We start from the raw sequence: 24,755 nt of genomic DNA, 5'->3' as shown, positions 1-24,755 counted from the left end.
CCTTTTTTTGGGTGCTGACCCCCCTTTTTGGGGCACTGAACCTCCCCGTGAGGTGCAGAACCCCCTTCATGGGGTGTAGAACTCCCTTTTTTGGGTGCAGAACCCCTTTTCTGGGTGCTGACCCGCCCTTTTTTGGGGTCCTGACCCCCGTTTTGGGGTGATGACCCCCTTTTTTGGGGTCCTGACCCCCAGTTTGGATGCTGACCCCCCCTTTTTGGGGCGCTGAACCTCCCCGTGTGGTGCAGAACCCCCTTCATGGGGTGTAGAACGCCCATTTTTGGGTGCAGAACCCCTGTTTTGGGTGCTGACCCACCCTTTTTTGGGGTCCTGACCTCCTTTTTTGGGGTGCTGAACCCCCTTTTCGGGGGTGCTGACCCCCCCCCCCCTTTTTTTTTTTGTGGGGCGCAGGTACACGGACATGGAGAGCGAGGACTACCACTTCTACCAGGGCCTGGTCTACTGCTGGAGAACGACGTCTCCACCCTGGGCTACGACCTCACCTTCAGCACCGAGGTCCGTGTCACCTCCCCCCCCCCGGTGACAGGGGACACCCCCAGGGGCGCAGGGACACCCCCAGGACAAGGCTCACACACACACATACCGCCCCCCCCCCCCCCCGCCGCCCCCCCAGCACCCCAAATCTCCCCACGGGCCTCCCAGCGCTGCTCGGGGGTGTCCCCTCTGTCCCGGGGGTGTCCCCTGTGTCGCAGGGGTGTCCCCCCCCCTGCTCTAGGGTTGTCCCCTCCCTCCTGGGGGTGTCCCCTCTGTCCCAGAGGTGTCCCCCCCCCTGCCCTTAGGGTGTCCCCCCATGCTCTAGGATTGTCACCTCTCTCCTGGGGGTGTCCCCTCTGTCCCGGGGGGGTGTCCCCCCCTGCTCTATGATTGTCACCTCCCTCCTGGGGGTGTCCCCTCTGTCCCGGGGGGGTGTCCCCCCCTGCTCTACGATTGTCACCTCCCTCCTGGGGGTGTCCCCTCTGTCCCAGGGGCGGCCCCCCCATGCCCTTGGGGTGTCCCCTCTGTCACGGGGGTGTCCCCTGTGTCGCAGGGGTGTCCCCCCCCTGCTCTAGGGTTGTCCCCTCCCTCCTGGGGGTGTCCCCTCTGTCCCAGAGGTGTCCCCCCCCCACCCTTAGGGTGTCCCCCCCTGCTCTAGGATTGTCACCTCTCTCCTGGGGGTGTCCCCTCCATGCCCTTGAGGTGTCCCCGCTCTCCTGGGGGTGTCCCCCCCGCCCTTAGGGTGTCCCCCCCTGCTCTAGGATTGTCACCTCCCTCCTGGGGGTGTCCCCTCTGTCCCGGGGGGGTGTCCCCCCCTGCTCTAGGGTTGTCCCCTCCCTCCTGGGGGTGTCCCCTCTGTCCCGGGGGCGGCCCCCCCATGCCCTTGGGGTGTCCCCTCTGTCCCGGGGGTGTCCCCTGTGTCGCAGGGGTGTCCCCCCCCTGCTCTAGGGTTGTCCCCTCCCTCCTGGGGGTGTCTCCTCTGTCCCAGAGGTGTGTCCCCCCCGCCCTTAGGGTGTCCCCCCCTGCTCTAGGATTGTCACCTCTCTCCTGGGGGTGTCCCCTCTGTCCCGGGGGGGTGTCCCCCCCTGCTCTACGATTGTCACCTCCCTCTTGGGGGTGTCCCCTCTGTCCCGGGGGGGTGTCCCCCCCTGCTCTACGATTGTCACCTCTCTCCTGGGGGTGTCCCCTCTGTCCCAGGGGTGTCCCCCCGATGCCCTTGGGGTGTCCCCTCTGTCCCGGGGGTGTCCCGCCCCCGGCCCTGCCCCGGTGACACCCCCCGTGTCGTGTTGTCGTCCCCCCCCCAGGTGCAGGAATTCGGGGTGTGCGAGGTGCGGGACCTGAAGCCCAACGGGGCCAACGTGCTGGTGACGGAGGAGAACAAGAAGGAGTACGTCCACCTCGTCTGCCAGATGCGCATGACCGGTGAGGCGCCCGCGGGCTCGGGGCTGCCCCCGACGTTGGGGGGCGGGGTGAGAAGTGTCCCCGACATCCCTCTGACCCCCCCCCCCCCCAAAAAAAAAAAAAAACAAACCAAACCATCCCGCAGGCGCCATCCGGAAGCAGCTGGCGGCCTTTTTGGAGGGTTTCTACGAGATCATCCCCAAACGCCTCATCTCCATCTTCACGGAGCAAGAGCTGGAGCTGCTCATCTCGGGGCTGCCCACCATCGACATCGACGACCTCAAGGCCAACACCGAGTACCACAAATACCAGGGCAACTCCATCCAGGTTGGGGCTTTGCGTCCCCCACCCCGGCAAAAAAAAAAAAACCGACCCCCCCGCCTCCAAAAACCTGAATTTTGGAGGGGCTCAAGCGCCGTCCTGCCCCGCAGATCCAGTGGTTCTGGCGAGCGTTGAGGTCCTTCGACCAAGCGGATCGGGCCAAGTTCCTGCAGTTCGTGACGGGGACGTCCAAGGTGCCGCTGCAGGGTTTCGCCGCCCTGGAAGGGATGAACGGGATCCAGAAATTCCAGATCCACCGCGACGACCGCTCCACCGACCGCCTGCCCTCCGCCCACACCTGGTACGGGACGGGGGACGCGGGGACGGGGGGGAGGTGGCAGCGGGGGGACGTGGAGATGGGGGCAGGGGACGCAGGTGGCACTGGGGGGACACGGGGGACAGGGGACACGGGGACACAGAGGTGAGGTGGCGCTGGGGGCACATGGGGACAGGGGACACGGGGACACAGAGGTGAGGTGGCGCTGGGGGGACAGGGGGACAGGGGACACGGGGACACAGAGGTGAGGTGGCGCTGGGGGGACAGGGGACACGGGGACACAGGGACACAGAGGTGAGGTGGCGCTGGGGGGACAGGGGACACGGGGACACAGGGACACAGAGGTGAGGTGGCGCTGGGGGGACAGGGGACACGGGGACACAGAGGTGAGGTGGCGCTGGGGGGACAGGGGGACAGGGGACACAGGGACACAGAGGTGAGGTGGCGCTGGGGGGACATGGGGACAGGGGACACAGGGACACAGAGGTGAGGTGGCACTGGGGGGACAGGGGACACGGGGACACAGAGGTGAGGTGGCGCTGGGGGGACACGGGGACAGGGGACACGGGGACACAGAGGTGAGGTGGCACTGGGGGGACACAGGGACATGGGGGTACATGGAGATGGGGACGGGACACGGGGGGACACAGGTGGCACTAGGGGACATGGGGACAGGGGACACAGAGGTGAGGTGGCACTGGGGGAACATGGCAACAGGGGACATGAGGACACACAGGTGGCACTGGGGGGACACGGGGACACACAGGTGAGGTGGCACTGGGGGGACACGGGAGTACACGGAGATGGGGACAGGGGACATGAGGACACGGCTGAGGTGGCACTGGGGGCCATGGGGACATGGAGATGGGGACAGGGGACATGAGGACACAGGCGAGGTGGCACTGGGGGACACGGGGACAGGGACACACGGGGAGGGGGACACACAGGTGAGGTGGCCCTGGGGGACACGGACATGGAGATGGGGACACGGGTGAGGTGTCACTGGGGGACATGAGGACACAGAGGCACGGGGACACACGGGTGAGGTGGCACTGGGGGACACAGGGACACACGGGTGAGGTGGCACTGGGGGACATGGGGACACACGGGTGAGGTGGCCCTGGGGGACACGGACATGGAGATGGGGACACGGGTGAGGTGGCACTGGGGGACACAGGGACGGGGATGCACGGGTGAGGTGGCACTGGGGGGACACGGGAGTACACAGAGATGGGGACAGGGGACATGAGGACACGGGCGAGGTGGCACTGGGGGGACAGGGGGACACACGGGTGTGGTGGCACTGGGGGGACACGGGGACAAGGGACACAATGGGGGAGATGGGGACACAGGGACGCAGAGCCGAGGTGGCACCAGGGAGAGGCGGAGCCAGCTCGGAGTTGGTGGGGGGGGGGGGAACACGGACACCCCCGGGGGGGGGGGTGCGTGTGTGACAGCGCCGTGGTGTGTGTGACACGTCTGTGCGTGCGTGTGTGTCCCCCCCCCAGCTTCAACCAGCTGGACCTGCCGGCCTACGAGAGCTACGAGAAGCTGCGGCACATGCTGCTCCTGGCCATCCAGGAGTGCTCCGAGGGCTTCGGGCTGGCCTAGGGAGGGGGGCGGGGGGGGGGGCACCCCCCCATCCCACCCCACCCCCCCACCCCCCACGAAAGGAGCTCTATAAATATATATATATATTTTTTGGTTTCGTTGGCTTTTTTTTTTTTTTTTTTGGTTTGCGGTTTTTTGTTGTTTTGTTTTTTCTCCTGGGGGTTTTTGGTTTGGTTTTTTGGTTGTTGGGATTTGGTTGTTTTTTTTTTTCGCGGGGGGGGGTTTGGTTCCGTTCCCTCACCCCCCCCCCCAGGTGTTTTTTTTTTTTTGCTCTGATGGAGGTTTTTTTTGGGGGGGGGGGGCGGGGGGGGGCGGAGGGAGCTGGAGGGGGGGGGGGGCGCGGGGCGGGGATCGGGCGTGGGGAGGGGAACAGACACGCACCCCGCCCCCCCCCCCCTAAATTATATATAAGAGGAGGTTCGGCACCTCGCCCCCCCCCCCTCCTCCTCCTCCTCCTCCCCCACCCCAGAATTGAGAGAAAAAGTTAAAAAAAAAAACAAAAAAAGAAAAAAAAAAGGAATAAAAAAAGTGCACTCTTGGTAAGGGCAGTCCCGGTCGTTTTTGGGTCGGGGGATGGTGGGGGGGGCGGGAGGGGAGGGGAGGGAGAAGAGGCGCCATCTTGGGTGTGGCGGTGGAAGGGCGCGGCCGCCATCTTGGGCGCGGCACCGGCCGCACCACCACTCACCCACCCACCCCCCCCCGCGCGGCGGCCGCCATCTTGAGTGTGGCCGCGGCGCCCCACGTGGTCTGTCGCCATCTTTGGTGCGGCCGTCGGCGGTGGCGGCCATGTTGGGCGTGGCGCCAGAGCACGGGACGCTGGGGGAAGGGGAGGGCGCTTTCCCGTCGCGCCGGAAGTGACGCGGCAGCGAGGCGGAAGCAGCGTGAGGACCCGACCGGGGAGGGTGCAGCCATGACCCGCTCCCGTGAGTCCCGGGGAAGGGGGAGATTTTGGGGTACCGGGGTGTGGGGGGGGGGGTTTGGGGTGTGGTGGGGTGGTTCGGGGAACCCGCCTTCACCCTGTGCCCCCCCCCCAACCCCGCAGGGCGACAAGTGGAGGCCGCCCGGAAGAAGCGGGTCCAGGTGAGCCCGGGGTGGGGCGGGGGGAAGGGAAATAACGACCCACAAAGCCCGGGGAGGGGGATTTACCGACACCCCCCCAAAGCCCCGTGGGAGAGGGGGGGGGCGGCATTTACCGACACCTCACCCCCCCACAAACTCGGGGCGGGGGGGGGGGGAATTAACCGACCCCCCAAAGCCCAGGGGATGGGGGTGGCGGGGGAAATACCAACCCCCCCAAAACCCGGGGGGGGGGGGAAATTACGGACCCCCAAAACACGGGGGGGGAGGGGGGGAAATTAAATATACCCGACCCCCAAAACATGGGGAGGGGGCAATTAGAGACCCCTCAAAGGCTGGGGGGGGGCGAGGGGGGGGGGTCACCAACTCCCAAAACGCAGGGGAGGGGGGTTTACTGGCTCCCCCAAATCCCTGGGGGCGGGGGGGCGGTTTCTAACCCCCAAATGCTGAAGGGAAGAAGGTTTTGGGGTACTACCCCCCCCCCCCACCCCCCCCCCCCCGCAGGGAAAACGGGGAGGGAGGCGGGTCGGGGAAGAAGGACCCGGGGGTGCCGCAGCTGGGCCGCTTCGCTGCCCACGTCCAGCAACAGAACGAAAACAGGCAGAAAAGGGTAAATAAATCAAAAGTTTGACCGGGGGGGGGCGGATTTGGGGGTGGCCCCCCCCCCCCCCCAGGTTTTGAACACACAACACCCCCCCCCGCTGTTGCCTCCTCGTAGGCGGCGGAGGCAAAGCGTCGACGGGAGGAGGCCCGGGAGAAGGAGGTGGGAGGGCGGCGGAGCTTGGCCGGGCTGCAGCGGGACGCCCTGCGACGGCAGCGGGAGTTCGAGCGTAAGGTGGGGACGGCGGGGGCGGGGGGGGCGCTCCCTGGGGGAGAGGGGGGGGCCCCAAATATCGGGGTGTTCCCCCCCCCCCCCACATAAGGCGGGGTGTCGCGTAGGAGGTGGGGGTGAGCCAGCCTGACGCGCAAGAAGAAGCCTCGCTGCGGCAGTACGGGCGGGAGCTGCGCAAGGTGAGTGCCCTGGGAGGGGGTCCGGGGGTGTTTGGGGGGGTCCCCCCCTCCCCCCGGCTCTGAACCCCCCTTTTTTGGCAGGTTCTGGCGGCGTCCGACGTGGTGCTGGAGGTGTTGGACGCCCGCGACCCCCAGGGCTGTCGCAGCCCCCAGTTGGAAGCCGCCGTCCGGCGCGCCGGCCACCGCCAGCGCCTGGTGCTCGTCCTCAATAAGATCGGTACGGGTGGCGGGGGGACGGGGGGGGGCGGATTTAAGGAAGGGGGAGGCTGCTCCTTGATGGGGAGACGCCCCTTTATGTGTGTTTCCCCCCCCCCAACCCTCCAGACCTGGTGCCGCGGGACGTGGTGGCGGCGTGGCTGAAATACCTGCGAGGCGAGTTCCCCACCGTGGCCTTCAAGGCGTGCACGCAGCAGCAGAGCCGCAACCTGGTGGGGTCCCTGGAAGCAGGGGGGGGGGGGGGGGGGAAAGGCGGTTTTGGGGGGGGTGACAAGGTCCGTGGGGACAGCAGGGACACCCCCCCCCCTCACGCTGCTGACCCCACCCTTGCAGAAGCAGAGCCGGCTGCCGGTGGCTACGGCGCCGGAGGAGGTGCTGGCCGGGGTGCTTGCGTGGGTGCCGACTGTTTACTCCGCGTCCTGGCTAATTACAGCCGCTCCGGGGAGGTGAAAACCACCATCACCGTGGCGTGGTGGGTGAGTGTTGAAGGGGGGGGCGGGCGGGGGGGGTGGCAGGGTTGGGGAACCCCTAATTAACTGTATTATCATCCCCCCCCCCCCCCCCCCCCCCCAGGGTACCCCAATGTGGGCAAGAGCAGCCTCATTAACAGCCTGAAACGCAGCCGGGCCTGCGGGGTGGGGGCGACACCCGGCGTCACCAGGTAAGCCCCGCCCACTGGGAGGGGCCTGCGCTGACCACGCCCCTTAATTAGCTGCTGGCCCTGAGGCCACGCCCCCCCTTGGCCACGCCCCCTTTTAGGTGCCTCCAGGCGGTGCAGCTGGACCGCCACATCCAGCTGTTGGACTGTCCCGGCGTCGTCATGGAGACGGGGACCCCCCCAGCTGCCGCCCCCCTCCGGGGGGCCCTGGACCCCCAGCGCCTGCGGGACCCCCTGGGCCCCGCCGCCGCCATCCTGCGCCGCTGCCCCCCGAGCAGGTGGGTGGGGGACTGCCCCCTTGGGGGCCCGGCCCTGTCGCCATGGCGATTAGGGGTGTTGGGGACCCCCCCCGTGGGGCTCTGGCTTGTTGCCATGGTGACTATAGGTGTTGGGCACCCCCTCCCTTGGGGGCTTAGGGCTGTTGCCATGGCGATTAGGAGTGTTGGGGACCACCCTTTGGGGGCCCGGGCTTGTTGCCATGGCGATTAGGGGTGTTGGGGACCACCCTTTGGGGGCCCGGGCTTGTTGCCATGGCGATTAGGGGGTGTTGGGGACCACCCTTCGGGGGCTCAGGGCTGTTGCCATGGTGACTGTGGGTGTTGGGGGGGAGCGCAGGCCTGTCGCCATGGCAACTGCAGGTGTTGGGGACACCCCCCCCATCGGGGGGGTCTCTGCCCCGTTGCTATGGGGACCCCCCACACACACACTTTAGCTCATCCCCGTTGCCGTGGCAACAGGAGGTTTTTTTGGGGGTGCCCCCTCTGTCATTTCCACCCCATTTCAGCCCCAAAGGGAGGGGCGCAGGCTGTGGGGTGACGACAGCCCGGGATGGGGGGGGCGGTGACAGACCCGCTGTGTGTGTGTCCCCCCCAGCTGAGGGAGCTTTACGGGGTGCCCCCCTGCGCCGACCCCCGGCAGTTCCTGTCCCACCTGGCCCGGCGACAGGGCCGGCTCCGTCCTGGGGGGCTGCCGGACCCCCACGCCGCCGCCGTGGCCCTGCTGCGCGACTGGACCAGGTGGTGGGGGGGGGGGTCTCCCCCCTCCTTGACCCGCTTTTGGGGCGGCCGGAGGGGGTCTTGCTACTCCCTGACCCGCTTTTGGGGGGGGGGGGCGGTGGGTGAGGGGGGTCTCCCTGCTTTTGGGGGGGCTTGGGGGATCGCCCTACTCCCTGACCCACTTTTGGGGGGGGGTGAGGGGGATCTCCCCACACCCTGACCCCCTTTTGGGGGGGCTGCCCCCACACTGACCCCCTTTTGGGGCGGTTTCCCTATTCGCTGACCTATTTGGGGGGGGGCTCAGAGGGACTCCCTACTCCCTGGCATGTTTTTGCGGGGGGGGGGGGGGGTCTCCCCACACCCTAGCCCCCTTTGGGGAGCTGGGAGGGGTCTCCCCGCTCCCTGACCCCCTTTTGGAGGTGGCTGAGGGGGAGTCTCCCCACACCCTGACCCACTTTTTTTGGGTCTGAAGGGGTTTCCCCACTCCATGACCCATTTTTGGGGGGGGTGTCCCCACACCCTGCCCCCCCCGGCCTTTTCCACCGCAGCGGGAAGATCTCCTACTACACCCGCCCCCTGAAACACGGGGGAGCAGCTGGAGGCCCAAATCCTGACAGCGCTGGGGCCGGCGCTGGACCTGGAGGCGCTGGAGAGGGGGGACGCCGAAGCGCTGGCGGGTGAGAAGTGGGGAGATCCCCCCCCGCCTTCTTTTGCACCCTGACCCCCCCCCCCCCCCCCCCAAAACTCACTTCCCACTTCCTACAGCTGTACCAGCGACGGTGACGGGCATCGGGCTGTCCCCGTGTGTCCCCGAGGCGGAGGAAGAAGAGGAAAAATCCGGCGGGGAGGAAGAAACAGCCATGGAGGATGAGGAGGGCGACCTGGAGGTGCGGAAAGAATTGGGGTTTTGCTGAGGGATGGGATTTTTTTGGGGGGGTGATGGATTTATCTTTGATTCCCCCCCCCACCCCAGCTCGGCGCGGTGACGGTGGAGCTGAAGCCCCGGGTGAAGACAGGGGGCTGCGGGGAGGGGGTGGCACCCCGTGCCCCCGTTTGGAGGAGGTGGCCGCCCTCGACCCCTGCTCCAGGGCCAGGGCTACGGGCTGCCAGCAAAAGGAGGAAAAAACTGCAAAAAAGAGCGGGTGAGCAAAAATAACCCCTTTTTCCCCACCCCCTAAGACCTCCCTGACCCAGCCCCCACCCCCCCCAAAACCTCCTCGTGCTCCCAAAATCCTCCTGATTTCCTCTCCCCCGTCCTGCAGAGAAAATCGCCACGAAGCTTTCGGAGACGCTGGAGGCGGCCATGCAGTTCTGAGGACGAGGCGTTTATTATATTATTTTTTTAAGTGATAAATGGTTAAAATAATTTAAAAAAAAAAAAAAAAAAAAAAAAAAGCCCTTTTTGAAATAAAACACGGGGTGGGGGTGCGTCCGGGAGGTGCGATTTGGGCGGGAGGGGGGCGTCTTGCAACCAGGAGGTTGGATCACGGAGGCTTGTGGGGGGATGGAGAGGGTCCCCCCAAATCCCCACGGGGATTTTTGGGGGCCTCACCCCATCAGTTTGGGGTGGGGGGCAGGGAAAATGGGGATGTAAGACCCCACAGTTTGGGGAGAGACATCCCGTTTTTCCAGCTGACTCAGCCGAGGCAACACTTAGCTCCAAAAACGGCTCAGTAAACCCCAAAACTGGGATCAAGCGGGGGCTCCGCTGTGGGGGGGACAGTCAGAGAGGAGGGTGCACCCCCAATATTTAGGGCACCTGCCATTATTTAGGGTGCTCCCTATTATTTAGAGCATCCTGTTTCCACCTCCTAACCTTCCCATCGCTTATAAGGCACCCTATGTCCCCCCTTGACACCAAATAAGCCCCCCTCAAAACCTGCAGAGCACCCGAGACCCCCACCGCCGCACCCAGTGCTCCCCAAAACCCCTTGTGCACACCCCCCCCCCCCCAAAAAAAAGAACAATATCCCCATTAAATTGTTCGCCTTACCCCCCACGGCGTGCTCGGCTGTGCAAGCGGGTGGTGAAGTCCTCCATGAGGCCATGGGGCGCAGGTTTCCCCCCTCCCCGTCTCCCAGGCCGGGCTGAGGGGAGTTCGCCCCCTCAGGCGCAGCCGCCATTTTGTCGCCTCTTCTTCCCCCTGAGGGAAGGGCTCTGCTGGTGCGTTACGAGGGGCGGGGTCAGCACAGGTGCTTTAAATACCTTTATTTTGGTTAAACCGGCTACTTTGGGTCCTTTTGGGGTGTTTTTATCTTGTTTTTAAACGGTTGAAGCCGAGCGGCGCGGCCGCCATTTTGTGGCCCCGAGGGGAAAAGTGTGTGTGTTGGGGGACGCTTTTCCCGCCTTTTTTCCCCACCTGAGGGGAGCCTTCGCACGTGCGAGGGGGCGGGGCTGGCGCGGGCGCTGGCCCAATGGCGGCGCGAAGAGGGGAGGGTGGGCGGGACGAGGGCGGTGGGCGGGCCAATGGGAGGCGGGGCTGGCTGAGGCGGGGTGGGCGGGGCCGCCGCGGGCGCATGCGCAGAAGGGGAGGGCGCGCAGGCGCGGCCGGAGGGGGAAACGGGTAACGGCGGCGGGTCGTTTTAACGGGCCCCGGGAGGGGTCTGTGGCCTGGTTGAAGGGGGGAAAGTGAGCCGGGAATGCGGGGGAGGGTGATGGGGGCGGCCTAGTCGCCGTTTCATCTCACCCGGTGCTTCTTTTTCCCTCAGAACCGGCGTGAGAAATGTCCCAGAGAAAGCGGTGTAGGTTGTCGGGCTTCTCTCAGGTAAGGGGCGGCCCCCCCTCCACGCCTTCCCTCTCCCACTCTTCCTCCCTTTTCCCTCCCCTTTTCCCCCTCTGCGTGTGGGGTCCAGCATCTCCTTTGGCTTTTCCCCCGCAGGGAGATGATGGGGATGAAGATTTCAACTTGACCCAGACGCCGACGCACAGCCAGGTGCAGAGGAACCTGGAGAGGCGGTCGCAGGATCAAGTAAATCAGAAGGTGGGGTGAGGGCCACCCTCTTTTCTCCCTCTTCTGCTACCGCTCTCCTGGAGAGATGTATCTGAGCTCCTCTATTATCACTTACCTCTCGGCCTTTCCCCCTTCCCCACCCTGCAGGTGAGTGAGCTGGTTCAGTTCTTGCTTGTGAAAGACCAGAAGAAGATCCCCATCAAGAGGGCAGGTGAGTTTAGAGAATTCCCCTGCCAAAGGTGTGGGAGCCCCAAAAACCTTACTGTCCCTGGGGGGCCCTGACATCTAGGCGATTCCTTTCCCTTTCTCCCACAGATATCCTGAAGAAAGTCATCCGGGAATACAAAGATGTCTACTCAGAGATTGTCAACCGGGCGGGCAGGACCCTGCAGCAGGTGAGGGGGGAGGCAAAGAGCAAAGAAGGGGGTGGGGAGGGGTGGTTTTTGGGGGGGGGACGCACCCCCTGCTAGACTAACCCCTTCGCCTCCCGCAGGTCTTTGGGCTGCAGCTGGTGGAGATCGACACCAAACACCACATCTACATCCTCACCAGCGACCTGCCCCGCGCCGAGGGGGAGAACATGCGCAGGTGGGGGGCCTCTGGGGGATTTTAGCCGGGGGAAGGCGGGGGGCAGACTCCATCAGAGCGTGTCCCCCGGTTCAGGTGGGTGACAGCCCTCTCCGCCTGCCACAGGGACAACCAGACAGCTAAGCTGGGGCTCCTCATCGTCATCCTCAGCTTCATCTTCATGAAGGGCAATTCTGTCAAAGACGGTGAGCCCCCACCCCCCAAAAAAAAACCCCGTACCGCACTTCCGTTTTGTGTCGTGTCCCCCCGGCCCCTTAACACCCCATTTTCCAGGCGCTGTCTGGAATTCCTTCGCCGGCTCCGGCTGCAACCAGGGTAGGATATGGATGGGGAGGGGACGTGACATGTAATGAGGGGACAGGGCTCGTTACCGCTGCACCTCGTTAACCCCCGCCACCCTCAGGGAGCGACACGAGGTCTTTGGGGATGTCAAGAAGCTGGTGACGGAGGAGTTTGTGCGGCAGAAGTGAGTCTGGGGGGGGCTGGGGGGGGGGGGTTGAGGTGGGTGTCTGGGTGGAGAGGGGGGTTTTGGGGTGGGGGGGGATGGGAGAGGGGGTGGTTTGGGTGGGGCTTGGAGGTGGAAGAGGGGGTTTTGGGTTCGGAGTTTGGGGTGGAGAGGGGGTTTTTGGGGTAGGGGGGTTGAGAAAGAGGGGGGGTTGGGGGCGAGGGGTGGATTTTGGGGGGTGGTTCCCCCCCCCACCCCGCTTTTCAGACCCCGGTGTGCACAGAGCAGCACCGGCGCCAGCCTCGGCCGGGCTGTTTATACCGCACCGAAGAGAAAAAAAAAAAAAACCTAAAAAATGCGGCGCCCCCCCCCCCCCCAAACCCTGGCGACTCGAGGGGTCCGTCACGGGGTCGGGGAGCGCCGGACACCCCCCCTGGGGTCCCCCAAAATGTGCTGGGGCTTGCGGGGGTGGGGGGGGGCATTTCACCATCTCGCATCCCCCCCCACACACACCCCCTTGCAGGTACCTAGAGATCACCCCCATCCCCTTAACGGACCCCCCCGAATTCAAGTACCAGTGGGGGCCGCGGGCGGCCAAGGAGACCTCCAAGAAGGACGTGCTGCGCTTCGTGGCCAAGGTGAGGCCATTTTGGGGGGCAGCCCCGGGTTTTGGGGGAAGGGGGGAGGGGGCCCGGGCTCAATTTGACACCCTTCCCCATTTTTCTTCCCCCCCCCGCCCCCCCCCAGATCCAAGGGAAGGACCCGACGTTCTGGACGAGCCAATACAACGAGGCCGAGGCCACCCCCTGATTTCCGCCCCCCACCCCCCAAAATAAAGAGACCCTTTTGGGGTGCAGCCCCACAATCTCCAGGCTCAGTGCTTCGTTAAGGCAAGGTTTAATTGGGGGGGGGGGGCCTTAATTTGCGGGGCCCCCCCACCTTCTCAGTAATGCTTGGGGACGGTGACCAGGGCTTCGGCCGGGGGACGGCTGATGTCGACGTTCTGCAGGGCAAAGATGTTTTTTTTTGGGGGGGGGGGGTGTTCCCCAAAATGTAACACCCCCCCTCATTTCTTGGAAGGGGGGGGGTGTAAGTAAGGTCTGTTCCCTCTTTTTGGGGGTGTTCTTTGATGGGGGGGGGGGGGGGGGGGGGTGTGTCGCTTTACCTGGGGTCGCTCGCGGTGGGTGTTGACGGCTTCCACGTTGAGGAAGATGGATTCCACCTCGCAGCCTGGCTCCCCGGGGAGGCCACAGGTTTTATTTTTTTGGGGGGGGATGTCCCCATTTTGGGGCACACGTGGGGGAGGGGCCAGCCCCCTTTCTTGGAGGGGGGGAACGTCCCCCCCCGACTCACCGTAGGCCACGGGGGTCAGCTTGAGGACGGTGTGGAGGGGCATTTGAGGTAGGGCAGCTCGTCTTCGAGGTGGGGAGGGGGAAAGAAAAGAGGGTGAGGTGGGATGGGGGGAGGATGCGTGATGCGTGTCCCCCCCCTTCCGAAACGTCCCCTAATCGTCCCCGAAACCTCACCCGCGCTTTTATCCAGGAAATAAGCCAGCAGGCAGCGCATGACGGCTTGGTGGCAGACGACCAGCACGTTCTCCTGCCGCTCCAGCTCCATGATGACGGGCTCCAACCGCTGCACCAGGTCCTCGTAGGACTGGGGGCGGGGGGGGACAGGGTGAGGAGGGGGGGGTGACCCCCAAACCTTCCGTTCCCCCCCCCCCCCCGTTTTTATCGATTTAGGGGTTACCTCGCCTTTGGGGTAGCGGTAGCGATATTTATCCTGGTCCCGGAGGGCGAATTCCTGGGGTAGCGCTCCTGGATTTCCTCATAGGTCATTTCCTCGCAGACTCCCTGTGGGGGAAAAAGGGGGGGGGGGGTGTTGTTGGGATGGATTTTGGGTCTTTTTTTCACCCCCAAAACGAAGAAGGGGGCGCGACTCACGGCGTCGAGCTCGTTGAGGGCTTTCCACTGCTCGTAGGGCACCCCCAGGGCCTCGGCCGTCTCGATGGTGCGTTTCATGTGGCTGGTCCAGACCTTCAGGTCCCGGATGCTCTGGCTGCGGATGAACTGGGCCAGGGCCTGGGCGTACTGGGAGGGTGGGGGGTGGGGCTAAGGGTGGCCACGCCCACAAAGGGGCGGGGCAACCTCATGGCTGTGCCCCCTCCTGCTTTAAATGGTGGGTGTTTGGCCTGTTGGTTCTGCCCACTTTGGGGAGGGGGGTGTGGCCTCTCTTTGCCCCACCCCCTTGTTACCCAGTGCCCAATCCCTTGCTGGGGTGAGTGGTGGGCGTGGCCTCCTCCCTTAGCCCCACCCCCTTAGTCCTGCCCCCATGGGGGGTGACACCCTGGTGGGCGTGGCCTCCCCTTAGCTCCACCCCTTGCCCTTACCCCCACCTCGAGTGAGGTGGGTGGTGGGCGTGGCCTCATCCCTTTAGCTCCACCCCTTTGGCCCTAGCCCTGCCCCTATTTGGGGGTTGGTCTGGTGGGCGTGGCCTCCCCCTTATCCCCGCCCCCTTGCCCCCCAGCCCTGTCCTTATCTGGGATGAATGGTGGGCGTGGCCTCCTCCCTTAGCCCCGCCTCTCTATGGGATTAGTCTGGTGGGCGTGGCCTCGCATCGCTCCGCCCCCTGTCCTTAACCCCTGCCCCTCCCGCCGCACTCCTGGTGCCCCCCTTGCCCCGTTCTCTCCCTGCTCGCCCCCTCCCTCCCCCATCCCCCACGGCCTTGTGTCCTCCCCCCCCAACCTGCTGCCCGCGGGGGGAGAGCCCCGAGTCCCCCCCGATGCGTCCCCGCAGGTTGAGCTGGCTCTCGCCGTGGCGGCTGAGGTAGATGGCGCGGGGGGTGACGTGGATGTTCATCAGGTAGTAGACGGTGCGGCTCTGGACGTGGCCCTGCACCCGGTTGGCCAAATAGCGCACCCCCACGTCGAAGATCTTGATGTAGGACAGGTCGCTAGTGACAGGGAGGGGACGGGACCCCACGTCAGGCCGAGGGGGGGTCCCAAGACCAAAACTGGGGGGGCGGGGGGGGGAGGGACATATGCAGGGTTTGGTGTCACCTGTCCAGCTGCTCGTCCAGGGGCTCGTAGGTGGCTTTGTAGCACTCGATGCGCTGGAGGAAATCGGCCACCACCTCCTCCTGGGCGCAGCCCTTGTAGTCGGGGCTGCTCAGCTTCACTTGCTGGGGGCAGTTGGGGGGACACACACACTTTTTTGCGGGGGGGGAGGGTGGGGGGCAAGCACGGATTTTGGGGGAAACAACTTCCCTCCCCCCCCAGGTTCTCACCTCGTTGTCGCTTTCCCCCCTTTTTCCCCCGCCCAGGTTCTCACCTTGATGTTCTCCTCGATGATGGCGGGGTCGTCGCAGATGGACTCCACGAAGAGAACCTGCGCGGGGGAAAAAAGGGGGGGGTCACCGATGGCCCACCCCCCCCCTCCAGTGCTGTGAGCACCCCCCAGAGCAGTGCCCCTCTGTCCCCATGTTGTGACCACCCCCAGAGCAGTGCCCCTCTGTCCACGATGGGCTCTAGACACCCCCCCAAAGTGGTGCTGCCGTCCCCCTCCCCACCGTGCTGTGAACACCCCCAAAACAGTGCCATTGCCCCCCCCCCAGTCTGCTGTAGACCCCCCCCCCCCAAAGCAGTGCCACCGTCCCCTACATGCTGTGAACACCCCCAAAGCAGTGCCACCGTGCCCTGCAATGGCCGGTAGACCCCTCCAAGCAGTGCTGCCACCCCCCCCAATTCTCTAAGCCCCCCCCAAAATACTTTGTGCCCCCCCCATACCCTAATTCTCCCCCCCCCCCCCGCCCCCCCAGCCCCTAAATTCCAGCACCAGCACCTTGTAACCGTTCTCCTTCGCAAACTGCAGGATCAGGGCCCGGCGTTCCCGCGTCGTGTTGGTGGCGTCGAACACCTGGGGGGGGGGGGTGGGGGGGTAATTTGGACGCACACACCCCACCCCCCACCCCCCCCAAAAAAAAATAGGGTGTATTTTGCCCCTGAGGGGGTGATTTTTGGAAGCTGGGGGGGGAGGCGCGTCTCACCGCCACTTGTCCCTCCTGAGAGCTGAGATAGGTGCGGACGTCTCTGAGGGCGGCCAGTGCGCATTGCCTAGAGGAGGGAATTTTTTTGGGGGGGAAGGGGCTATGAGATGTGCCCCCCCCCCTCAAAAAAACCCACCAACCCCTCCCCCCCCCCCCCCCAGCTTTTCCCTAACCTGCGGATTTGCATGGCCTCCTCGTTATCGTGACGGAAAAACTCGTAGCTCTTGTAGCTCTGCACGGCTTCGCGCCGGTACTGCCCCACGTTAAACACTAATTTTTTTTTGGGGGGGGGGGGGATGGTTAGTGGCTTCCCACACCCCCCATTAATTCTCCCCCCCAAAAAAATTTACTCACCCCGTGTCGGCATGCCAATCCAATTAAGATAACGAGTCAGCTTGCAGGAGATGTAGGTCTTGCCGCGGGCCGGCAACCCCACCAGTATCACCATGGTGGGGCAGTTGGTAAACTGGGGGACCGATGCTGGGGAGGGGGGGGAATAATTTGGGGGGGGGCTACATCATATTTTAGCCCCCCCCTGCCACTTCCCCACTCCCCCCAAAAGGTGCTTTTTGCACCTTAAAAATCCCTCCTGCACCCCAATCTGGGGCCAATCCTCCCCTCCCTCCCAACGCACCCTCCAAGAAACCCACCCCCCCAAAAAAAAAATAAAGCGGCTCCCCCCCCCACCCCCCCCCCGCCACTTACACCCCCGTCTCAAGCGGTGGGAGCGAAGGGGGACCCACACTTTTTGCAGGGGGGTCTGCGTCAGCTGCCCCGATGCCGCCGCCATGTCACCTCCTGCCCTCTGCCCGGGTCGTTGTCCCCAAGGCCACACACTCTGTCTTTCCCCCCCCCCCGCCCCCCCCGCCCCCCAACGCTGTACCTGGGATTTTGGGGGCTTTTTCTTCCATTTTGGGGGGCGGGGGTGGGGGGGAGCAGCGGGTGCCATGGGCGCCCCCCGGGAAGGTCAGAGGTAACGTTATACCCTGGCCGGTGGCCGGGTTGGGAGGGAGGACGGGACGTGGAGGGGGGGGGACAGACACGACACTGGGGGCCCGATTCTGTCCCCGTGGTGGCAGGGGAGGGGGGGGTCCCGATCCTGTCCCCATGAGGGTTTCAGTCTTGTCACCTTGGGGGTCCCGATTCTGTCCCCACGGCGGGGGGGAGGGGGGGGTCTGATCCCTGGTCCTGTCCCCTTGGGGGTCCTGCTCTGTCCCCTTGGGGGGGGGCCTCGATCTTATCCCCTTTGGGGGGGCCTGATCCTGTCCCCTTGGGGGTCCTTGTCCCATCCCCCGGGGGGGGGGTCCCAATCTTGTCCCTTTGGGGGGGGCTTAATCCTGTCACTTTGGGGGTCCCAGTTCTGTCCCCCTGGGGGTCCTGATTCTGTCCCCTCGGGGGTCGTGATCCTGTCCCCTTTGGGGGCCCGATCCTGTCCTCGTGGGGGACCCGATTCTGTCCCCTTGGGGGTCTCGATCTTGTCCCCTTGAAGGGGGGGGGGTTGATCCTGTCCCCATGAGGGTCCCAGTCCTGTCCCCCTGGGGGGTCTTGGTCCTGTCCCCTTGGGGGTCCTTGTCCCATCTTCTGGGGGGGGATCCCAGTATTGTCCCCTTGAGGGCCTGATCCTGTCCCCTTGGGGGGGCTCAATCCTGTCCCCTTGGGGCCCGATCCTGTCCTTGGGGGGGCTCAATCCTGTCCCCTTGGGGCCTGATCCTGTCCCTATGGGTGTCGCAATGCTGTCCCCCCCCGGGGACCCGATCCTGTCCCTTTGGGGGGCTCAATCCTGACCCCGGGGGCGTCGCAATGCTGTCCCCGCTGGGGACCTGCTCCTTTCCCCTGGGGGGGGGGGGCGATCCCCTCCCCTTGGGGGGCCCGATCCTGTCCCCTTGTGAGTCCTCCTCTCATTCCCCCCTGGGGGGTGGGGGGGAGGACGATCCTGTCCGCGAAGGGGGGGGGGTGGGGGTGGGTGTCCCAATCTTTTTTCCCCTGGGGATTCCTGTCCCCCACCCCCCAACTCCCGGAGCTCCCTGTTCCCACCCCCAGGGGATCCCCCCCCCGCCACCCCCGTGGGATCCTCCCCCCACCCCGGGCCTCCCCTTCCCGTCCCTCCCCCTTCGCTCCTCCCCTCGCCCCTCCCTCCCCGCTGCCGCCCCCTCCTCCCATTGGCCGGGCAGCGGCAGGGAGATGGCGGCCATTCGCAGCGTGAAGGTACCGGGAACCCCCGGAGAACCCTTGGAGACCCCCAGGAGACCCCCACGGACCCCTTGGAACGGGGGAGGGGGGGTCCCCTCCTTCCCTCTGACCTCCCCCCGCCTTTTCTTGTGTCCTAGGGGCTGGTGGCGCTGGTGACCGGTGGCGCCTCGGGACTGGGACGAGCCACGGTGGAGCGACTGGTGGACCAAGGAGCTCGGGTGGTCCTCCTGGACCTGCCCACCTCCCCTGGGGGCCAGCTGGCCAAGGAGCTGGGGGACCGCTGCGCCTTCGCCCCCGCCGACGTGAGCACCCATGGGTGGCATTGGGGAGGGGGGAGGGGGGTGGTTTGGTTCGACGAAAGGGTGGTGACGGGCCACCTGGATGGGGTCCCCCGCAGGTGACATCGGCCGAGGAGGTGGGGGCCGCCCTGAGCTTGGCCCAGAAGGAGTTTGGGCGGTTGGACCTGACGGTCAACTGCGCCGGGGTGGGCATCGCCGTCAAGACCTACAACAGCAAGAAGGACAAGGTGCACCAGCTGGAGGACTTCCAGAGGGTCATCAACGTGAGTGGGGGCCGCCGTGGGGCGGGCGTGGGGTGTCCCAGGGCCAGGGGGTGGGGGTGGGGCCACCCAGGTCGGCAGGGCGGTTGTGGGGTGTCCATGGTCAGGAGGGTGGTTGTGGGGTGACCGTGGTGAGTGGGGTGGGTGTGGGGTGTCCCAGGTCCAGGGGGGTGGGTGTGGGGTGTCCATCGTCAAAGGAGTGGTTGTGGGGTGACCATGGTCAGTGGGGTGGGTGTGGGGTGCCCTTGGTCAACAAGGTGGTTGTGGGGTGTCTGTGGTCAGTGGGGTGGTTGTGGGGGTGTTCTAGGTCCAGGAGGTGGTTGTGGGGTGTCCATGGTCAACAAGGTGGTTGTGGGGTATCTGTGGTTAGTGGGGTGGTTGTGGGGTGTCCCAGGTCCAGGGGTTGGTTGTGGGGTGTCCATGGTCAGTGGGGTGGTTGTGGGGCGTCCCAGGTCCAGGAGGTGGTTGTGGGGTGTTCATGGTCAACAAGGTGGTTGTGGGGTGTCCCAGGTCTAGGGGTTGGTTGTGGGGTCTACCTGGTCAATGGGGTGGTTGTGGGGTGTCCACAGGCAACGAGGTGGTTGTGGGGCGTCCCAGGTCCAGGAGGTGGTTGTGGGGTGTCCACAGTCAACAAGGTGGTTGTGGGGGCGTCCCAGGTCCAGGAGGTGGTTGTGGGGTGTCCATGGTCAACAAGGTGGTTGTGGGGTATCTGTGGTTAGTGGGGTGGTTGTGGGGTGTCCCAGGTCCAGGGGTTGGTTGTGGGGTGTCCCCAGCCAACAGGATGGTTGTGGGGTCTACCTAGTCAATGGGGTGGTTGTGGGGCGTCCCAGGTCCAGGAGGTGGTTGTGGGGTGTCCACGCTCAACAAGGTGGTTGCGGGGTTGTCAGCGGGGTGGTTGTGGGGTGTCCATGATCAAAGGGGTTGTTGTGGGGTCTCCCGGGTCGGGAAGGTGGTTGTGGGGTGTCCCAGGCTGACGGGGTGACCTTGAGGTTGGCGATGACCTTGGGGTTGGTGGTGACCTTGGGGTTGGGGTTCACGGCGTATCCCCGACCAAAAGGGCGACCTTGGGGGGGCGCCAAGGGTGTCCCCAGCCCCGCCACGGCCACCTTGGGGGGGGGGGTGTGTGTCCCCATGACCCACCCTCCCCTCCCCCCCGCCCCCCCCCCAGGTCAACCTGGTGGGGACCTTCAACGTCATCCGCCTGAGCGCCCGCCTGATGGGCCACAACAAGCCCGACCCCGACGGCCACCGCGGCCTGGTGGTCAACACGGCCAGCGTGGCCGCCTACGAGGGCCAGGTGAGGACGGGGGACGACACCTCGGGGTTGGGATAGGAGGGGGGGGGGACGACGAGGGGACGGACACCCCCCCCCCACCGAAATATTGACCCGTGTCTTCCTCAAGGTGGGCCAAGCCGCCTACGCGGCTTCCAAAGGTGGCATCGTGGCCATGACCCTCCCCATCGCCCGCGACCTGGCGCCGCTGGGGATCCGGGTGGTCACCATCGCTCCGGGTAAGGATTTTGGAAGGGGGGGGGGGACATCAAACCAGGGTGAGGACCACCCCCCCCCCGGAATAACTCACCTCCTTTTCCTTTCGGGGTTTCCTCAGGTTTGTTCTCCACCCCCCTGCTGGCGGGTTTGCCGGAAAAAGTGCGGAATTTTTTGGGGCAACAAGTGCCTTTTCCCTCCCGTTTGGGGCACCCGGGGGAATACGCCCACCTGGTCCAGGCCCTGGCGGAGAACCCCATGGTCAACGGGGAGGTGGTGAGGCTGGACGGGGCCCTCCGGATGCAGCCCTGAAATTTGGGGGGGGGGGGGGAAATGGGGGAGGACCCCCCCCGCCCCGATCCCTTCCCAAAAACTGGGGGGGATCGGGGAGGATCTGCAGGGATGGACCCTCTCCATGGGTGCTCCAGGGTGACACGCTCCAGGGCTGGGGATGGCTCCCAGGAAGGGGGACCCCCCCCCGGCTCCATGATGGGGATGCCCCCCCCCCAGCCATGGGGACACCCCCCTCCCCAACTATAGGGACCCCCCCCCCGCCCCAAAGTGGGGAAACCCCCGTGATTTGGGGACACCCCCATGATTTGGGGGACCCACCCCTGCGAGCTGGGACACCCCGTGATGGGCCCCCACCCCCCCCCCCCGGCCTCAGTCAGCCCTGGGGACCCCCCCCCCAGCTCTGGGGACACCCCACCCCCCCCCAAGAAAGGGAGATCTCTCCCCCCACAAATGGGGAAACCCCCCCCCTTCAAAGCGGGGACCGCCCCCCCTCAAGTGGGGAAACCCCCATGATTTGGGGACCCCCCCCTCAGGATTTGGGGACACCCTTGGGAGCTGGGAAACCCCACGATGGGGACCCCCCCCCCCCCACCCCGGGAGCCGTGGGGACCCCCCCCGCCCAATGAGTGGGGACACCCCCCCCCAAAGTGGGGACAACCCCCATGATTTGGGGACACCCCCCCCCCACCATGACACGGGCCAGGGACACCCCTGGGAGCTGGGACACCCCATGTTGGGGACACACCCGCCCCCCCCCGGGGCGTGGGGACCCCCCCCACGAGTGGGGACCCCTGTGGGGTCCCCCTTATGGCCCCCCCCGCAATAAAGGTGCCTCTCTGCTCTGCCCCGCCTTTCCTCCCTCCCCATTGGTTCGCGCCGCTGTCAGTTCGCCGCGCCGCGGGGAGTGATTGGGTGGAGAAAGGGGAGGGGTGGGAGAAGGTAAAGCCCGCCTTCCCCCCCGTGGGGCGCGGCTGGGATTGGTTGGCGACGGCTGAGCTGTGGGTCGGTTGAGGGGCGCGTCGCTCTGATTGGCTGAGGGGAAAGTCGGGAGGGCGGAGTGTCTCGGCCGCACTCCAGTCACTGGATTGGCTAGGACGCCTGTCAGTTGGTGGCGAGGCGGGATAAGCGGGAGGGCGGGCTCCGCTCTGATTGGCTGGCATGGGTCCTTCCGCCGGAAGCGGTGTTTGAGGGGAGAGGGACGGCGGCGGAGCCGGCGGGGCGGCCGCAGCCATGAACATCCGGAATGCGCGGGTGGGCGCCGGCGGAAGGGAGGAACCGGGGTCCCGGGGGGATCGGGGAGAGGGAGCTGGGCTCTCGGGACGGGCTGCGGGCCGCGGTAGGGGATCAGCCGGGTCTCGGGGAGCGGGGAAAGCGGCGTCTCATGGAGGTTCTGAGGAGGATACCGGGCACGGCGGGGTCTCCGAGGCGGGATACCGGCATCTGAGGGGCACACCGGGCCCGCGGTGAAATCTGAGGGGGATACCGGCACCTTGGGGGAATTTAAAGGGGGAAAACGGGCCCTGGGGGTGGTCTGAGGGGATACCGGGCCCTGGCGGGGCCTCTGAGGGGGGATACCGGAGTATGAGAGGCATACGGGGCCCTGGCGGGAGCACTGAGGGGGATACCGGGCTCTGAGGTGAATGTAAGAGGGGATACAGGGCTCTAGGGGGAATGTAAAGGGGGGTTACGGGGCCCTCGGTGGAATCTGAGGGGTACACCGGGTCCCGGGGCCGATCTGAGGGGGATGCAGGGCCCTGGGGGGAGCCAGAGGTGGGTACTGAGCCCTGGAGGGGGAGGTTCCCCGGGGGATCCCGCATCCCTGAGGGCCCTGCAGCTGTCAGGCGGAGCCGAGGCCCCTTTTCGGGGTGTCCCCCCAACCCTTGGGGTGTGGGTCCCATCCCCCGTCCCCCCCCCGCCCCACCCGGGGTCGCCACCGCCCTGACACGCCCCACCGGCAGCCCGAGGACCTGATGAACATGCAACACTGCAACCTGCTCTGCCTGCCCGAGAACTACCAGATGAAGTATTACTTTTATCACGGCCTCTCCTGGCCCCAGGTACGTCCCCCTCCCTTCTCCCGGACGCTTGAGTGCCCCCTCGGGACGCTTGGGTGCCACCCCCGTCCGTCACCCCCTTTCCCTCCCCCGCAGCTCTCTTACATCGCTGAAGACGAGAACGGGAAGATCGTGGGCTACGTCCTGGCCAAGATGTGAGTGCGGTTTGGGGGGGCCTTTCCCTCCCCCACCCCCCCGCCCTTTTCGCTTTAATTTGGTGGGGGGGGGTCTTGGTGGTGGGGGGGTGTTGGCAGGATTTGGGGGTGTCATGTCTCTCCCCCCCCCCCAACCTCTCACCCCTGTTGTCCTGCAGGGAGGAGGACCCCGATGACGTCCCTCACGGGCACATCACGTCCTTGGTAGGCGGGGGGGGTGCTTGAGGGGGTGACTAGGGCATTGGGAGGGCTGTGGGGGGCTCTTGGAGTGGGTCAGAAGGTTTTGGGGGGCAGTTGAGAGGTTTTGGGTGCTATTTGAGGGTCTTTGGGGGCTCTTTGAAGAGTTTGGGGGGCTCTTGGAGTGAGTCTGACCATTTTGGAGGGGCACTTGGAGGGTCTTGGGGCTGGGGGGGCACCTGAGGAATTTTGGGGGGGCTCCTTGGGGTTTGGGGGTGTTTTGGGAGGTGTCTGAGCCCTTCGGCGGGGGGGGCTCTGAGGGATTTTGGGGGGCAATTAAGGGGTTTGGGGGTGCTCCTTGAGGGTTTTTGTGGGGCTCTTGGGAGGGTTCTGAGGGATTTGGGGGGCAATTGAGGCATTTTGGGGTGCTCCTGGGAGGGGTCTGAGCACTTGGGGGGGCTCTGAGGCATTTGGGGGCAATTGAGGGATTTTTTGGGGGGGGGCAATTAAGGGGTTTGGGGGGGGGCTCAGCAATTTTGGGACCACTTGAGTGATTTTTGTGTTGCTCTTTGCTGATTTTGGGGGGGTTTTTTGGGCGAGGCCGCGGCTGTTGGAGCATCCTGGAGCTGTGGGGGTGACGGGGGCGGTTTTGGGGTGCCACGAGGGGGGGGTGGGGGGGGGGGGTTGGGGTACCCCATGACTGTATCACCCTCCCCCCCCCCCCAAAAAAAAAAAAAAAAGGCGGTGAAAAGGTCCCACCGCCGCCTGGGGCTGGCGCAGAAGCTGATGGACCAGGCGTCCCGCGCCATGATCGAGAACTTCAACGCCAAGTACGTTTCCCTCCACGTCCGCAAGAGGTAAGGACCTTCCCCCCCCCCCCAAAAAAAAATACCCCCCCACACACTTAGGGGGAACCCCCCCTCCAATCCTATTACCCCTGGGGGCTCCTCAAAATATAATAAACCCCCCCCTTTTTTTTTTTTTTGGGCGACAGCAACCGGGCGGCGCTGCACCTCTATTCCAACACCCTCAACTTCCAGTGAGTTTTGGGCGGGGGGGGGGGATTTGGGGGGGCGGGGGCTGGGGGGAATTGGGGTTTATTGAGGGGGGGGCGGTTAGAGGGGTTGGGGAGTATCGGAGGGGGTTATTGGGGAAGTGGGAGGTTTTTGGAGGGCTGGGGAGGGGGGGGTTGGGGTTATTACGGGGGGGCTGGGGACGTAGTGGGGGGGCATCGGGGAGCTGGGGGGATTTTAGGGGGGCTGGGGGAGTTTGGGGGCAAGGGGGGGGTTGTTGGGGGGGGCATCGGGAGGAGTTTGGGGGGGTTTTATTGGGGGTCATTGCGGAGGGACTGGTGGGATGGTGGAGGGGGTTTAGGGGGGGCCTCTGGGAGAGCTCGTAGCCCCGTTGAGAGACAAAATAGGGGGTTTGGCTGGAGGGGGGGGGACGACACACCCCAAAACACCCCCCACCCCATGTGTGTACCCCCAAATAACACACACCCCCCCAACGTTCCCCCCCCCCAGGATCAGTGAGGTGGAGCCCAAATACTACGCAGACGGGGAAGACGCCTACGCCATGAAGCGAGACCTCACCCAAATGGCCGATGAGGTAGTTGCCCCCCACCCCCCCCGCCCCAGCGTGACCCCCCGAAACCCTTTTTTGGGGGGGGGCTACCCCCCCCAATCCTTTTTTGTGCCCCCCACCTCCCCCAAACCCCATAACCCCCTTTTTACCCCCCTCTCCCAGCTTCG

The 24,755-nt window shown here is 65.4% G+C and overlaps 6 protein-coding genes across 6 annotated transcripts; 5 read left to right on the top strand and 1 right to left on the bottom strand.

Moving 5' to 3' along the window:
* Positions 1-385: 385 nt before the first annotated feature.
* LOC134509786 (E3 ubiquitin-protein ligase HUWE1-like) lies at positions 386-4,153 on the top strand (the record flags this gene model as incomplete). Its single annotated transcript, XM_063322365.1, is given in 6 exon segments — positions 386-458; positions 461-513; positions 1,797-1,914; positions 2,039-2,220; positions 2,325-2,515; positions 4,000-4,153. Coding segments are annotated over 6 exon segments (720 nt in total), but the record flags the coding sequence as incomplete, so codon positions are not given.
* Positions 4,154-5,012: 859 nt separating this feature from the next.
* Positions 5,013-9,401, top strand: LOC134509787 (guanine nucleotide-binding protein-like 3-like protein). The gene is given in 17 exon segments (XM_063322366.1): positions 5,013-5,025; positions 5,145-5,182; positions 5,697-5,789; positions 5,898-6,014; positions 6,119-6,190; positions 6,272-6,407; positions 6,515-6,618; positions 6,740-6,788; positions 6,791-6,886; positions 6,980-7,067; positions 7,166-7,346; positions 7,938-8,080; positions 8,608-8,640; positions 8,642-8,736; positions 8,825-8,946; positions 9,033-9,201; positions 9,322-9,401. Coding segments are annotated over 17 exon segments (1,602 nt in total). The 3' UTR covers positions 9,375-9,401.
* Positions 9,402-10,644: 1,243 nt separating this feature from the next.
* On the top strand, positions 10,645-13,681 carry LOC134509790 (non-structural maintenance of chromosomes element 3 homolog). The gene is given in 13 exon segments (XM_063322368.1): positions 10,645-10,687; positions 10,768-10,823; positions 10,938-11,039; positions 11,157-11,220; positions 11,325-11,404; positions 11,503-11,597; positions 11,703-11,782; positions 11,871-11,879; positions 11,882-11,912; positions 12,001-12,063; positions 12,566-12,680; positions 12,790-12,932; positions 13,585-13,681. Coding segments are annotated over 11 exon segments (744 nt in total). The 5' UTR covers positions 10,645-10,687; positions 10,768-10,781; the 3' UTR covers positions 12,853-12,932; positions 13,585-13,681.
* Positions 12,910-16,954, bottom strand: LOC134509788 (6-phosphofructo-2-kinase/fructose-2,6-bisphosphatase-like). The gene is given in 16 exon segments (XM_063322367.1): positions 12,910-13,045; positions 13,208-13,272; positions 13,396-13,431; positions 13,434-13,457; positions 13,569-13,698; positions 13,792-13,847; positions 13,850-13,895; positions 13,986-14,132; positions 14,787-14,994; positions 15,101-15,222; positions 15,372-15,428; positions 15,882-15,956; positions 16,087-16,153; positions 16,260-16,356; positions 16,441-16,566; positions 16,792-16,954. Coding segments are annotated over 16 exon segments (1,401 nt in total). The 5' UTR covers positions 16,877-16,954; the 3' UTR covers positions 12,910-12,985.
* Positions 16,955-18,182: 1,228 nt separating this feature from the next.
* Positions 18,183-20,671, top strand: HSD17B10 (hydroxysteroid 17-beta dehydrogenase 10). The gene is made up of 6 exons (XM_063322369.1): positions 18,183-18,291; positions 18,414-18,578; positions 18,674-18,838; positions 20,004-20,132; positions 20,239-20,347; positions 20,446-20,671. Exons 1-6 carry the CDS (start codon positions 18,268-18,270, stop codon positions 20,634-20,636), a joined length of 783 nt encoding a protein of 260 aa, XP_063178439.1. The 5' UTR covers positions 18,183-18,267; the 3' UTR covers positions 20,637-20,671.
* Positions 20,672-21,558: 887 nt separating this feature from the next.
* LOC134509785 (N-alpha-acetyltransferase 10) lies at positions 21,559-24,612 on the top strand (the record flags this gene model as incomplete). Its single annotated transcript, XM_063322364.1, has 7 exons — positions 21,559-21,869; positions 22,577-22,675; positions 22,769-22,827; positions 22,986-23,031; positions 23,746-23,861; positions 23,999-24,043; positions 24,528-24,612. Coding segments are annotated over exons 1-7 (471 nt in total), but the record flags the coding sequence as incomplete, so codon positions are not given.
* Between the last annotated feature and the right edge of the window lie 143 nt (positions 24,613-24,755).

The sequence above is a fragment of the Chroicocephalus ridibundus genome, unplaced genomic scaffold (assembly GCF_963924245.1).
Source record: "Chroicocephalus ridibundus unplaced genomic scaffold, bChrRid1.1 SCAFFOLD_676, whole genome shotgun sequence".
Lineage (NCBI taxonomy): Eukaryota > Metazoa > Chordata > Aves > Charadriiformes > Laridae > Chroicocephalus > Chroicocephalus ridibundus.
Note: the sequence above shows the minus strand (reverse complement) of the source record. Positions and strands in the feature narration are given on the sequence as shown.

Excerpts from the sequence above, each read along its gene's own strand:
- HSD17B10 (XM_063322369.1), top strand. The coding sequence starts at position 18,268 with ATGGCGGCCATTCGCAGCGTGAAG. Across the intron at positions 18,292-18,413 it reads CGGCCATTCGCAGCGTGAAG|GGGCTGGTGGCGCTGGTGAC; the intron begins GTACCGGGAACC and ends CTTGTGTCCTAG. Across the intron at positions 18,579-18,673 it reads GCGCCTTCGCCCCCGCCGAC|GTGACATCGGCCGAGGAGGT; the intron begins GTGAGCACCCAT and ends GGTCCCCCGCAG.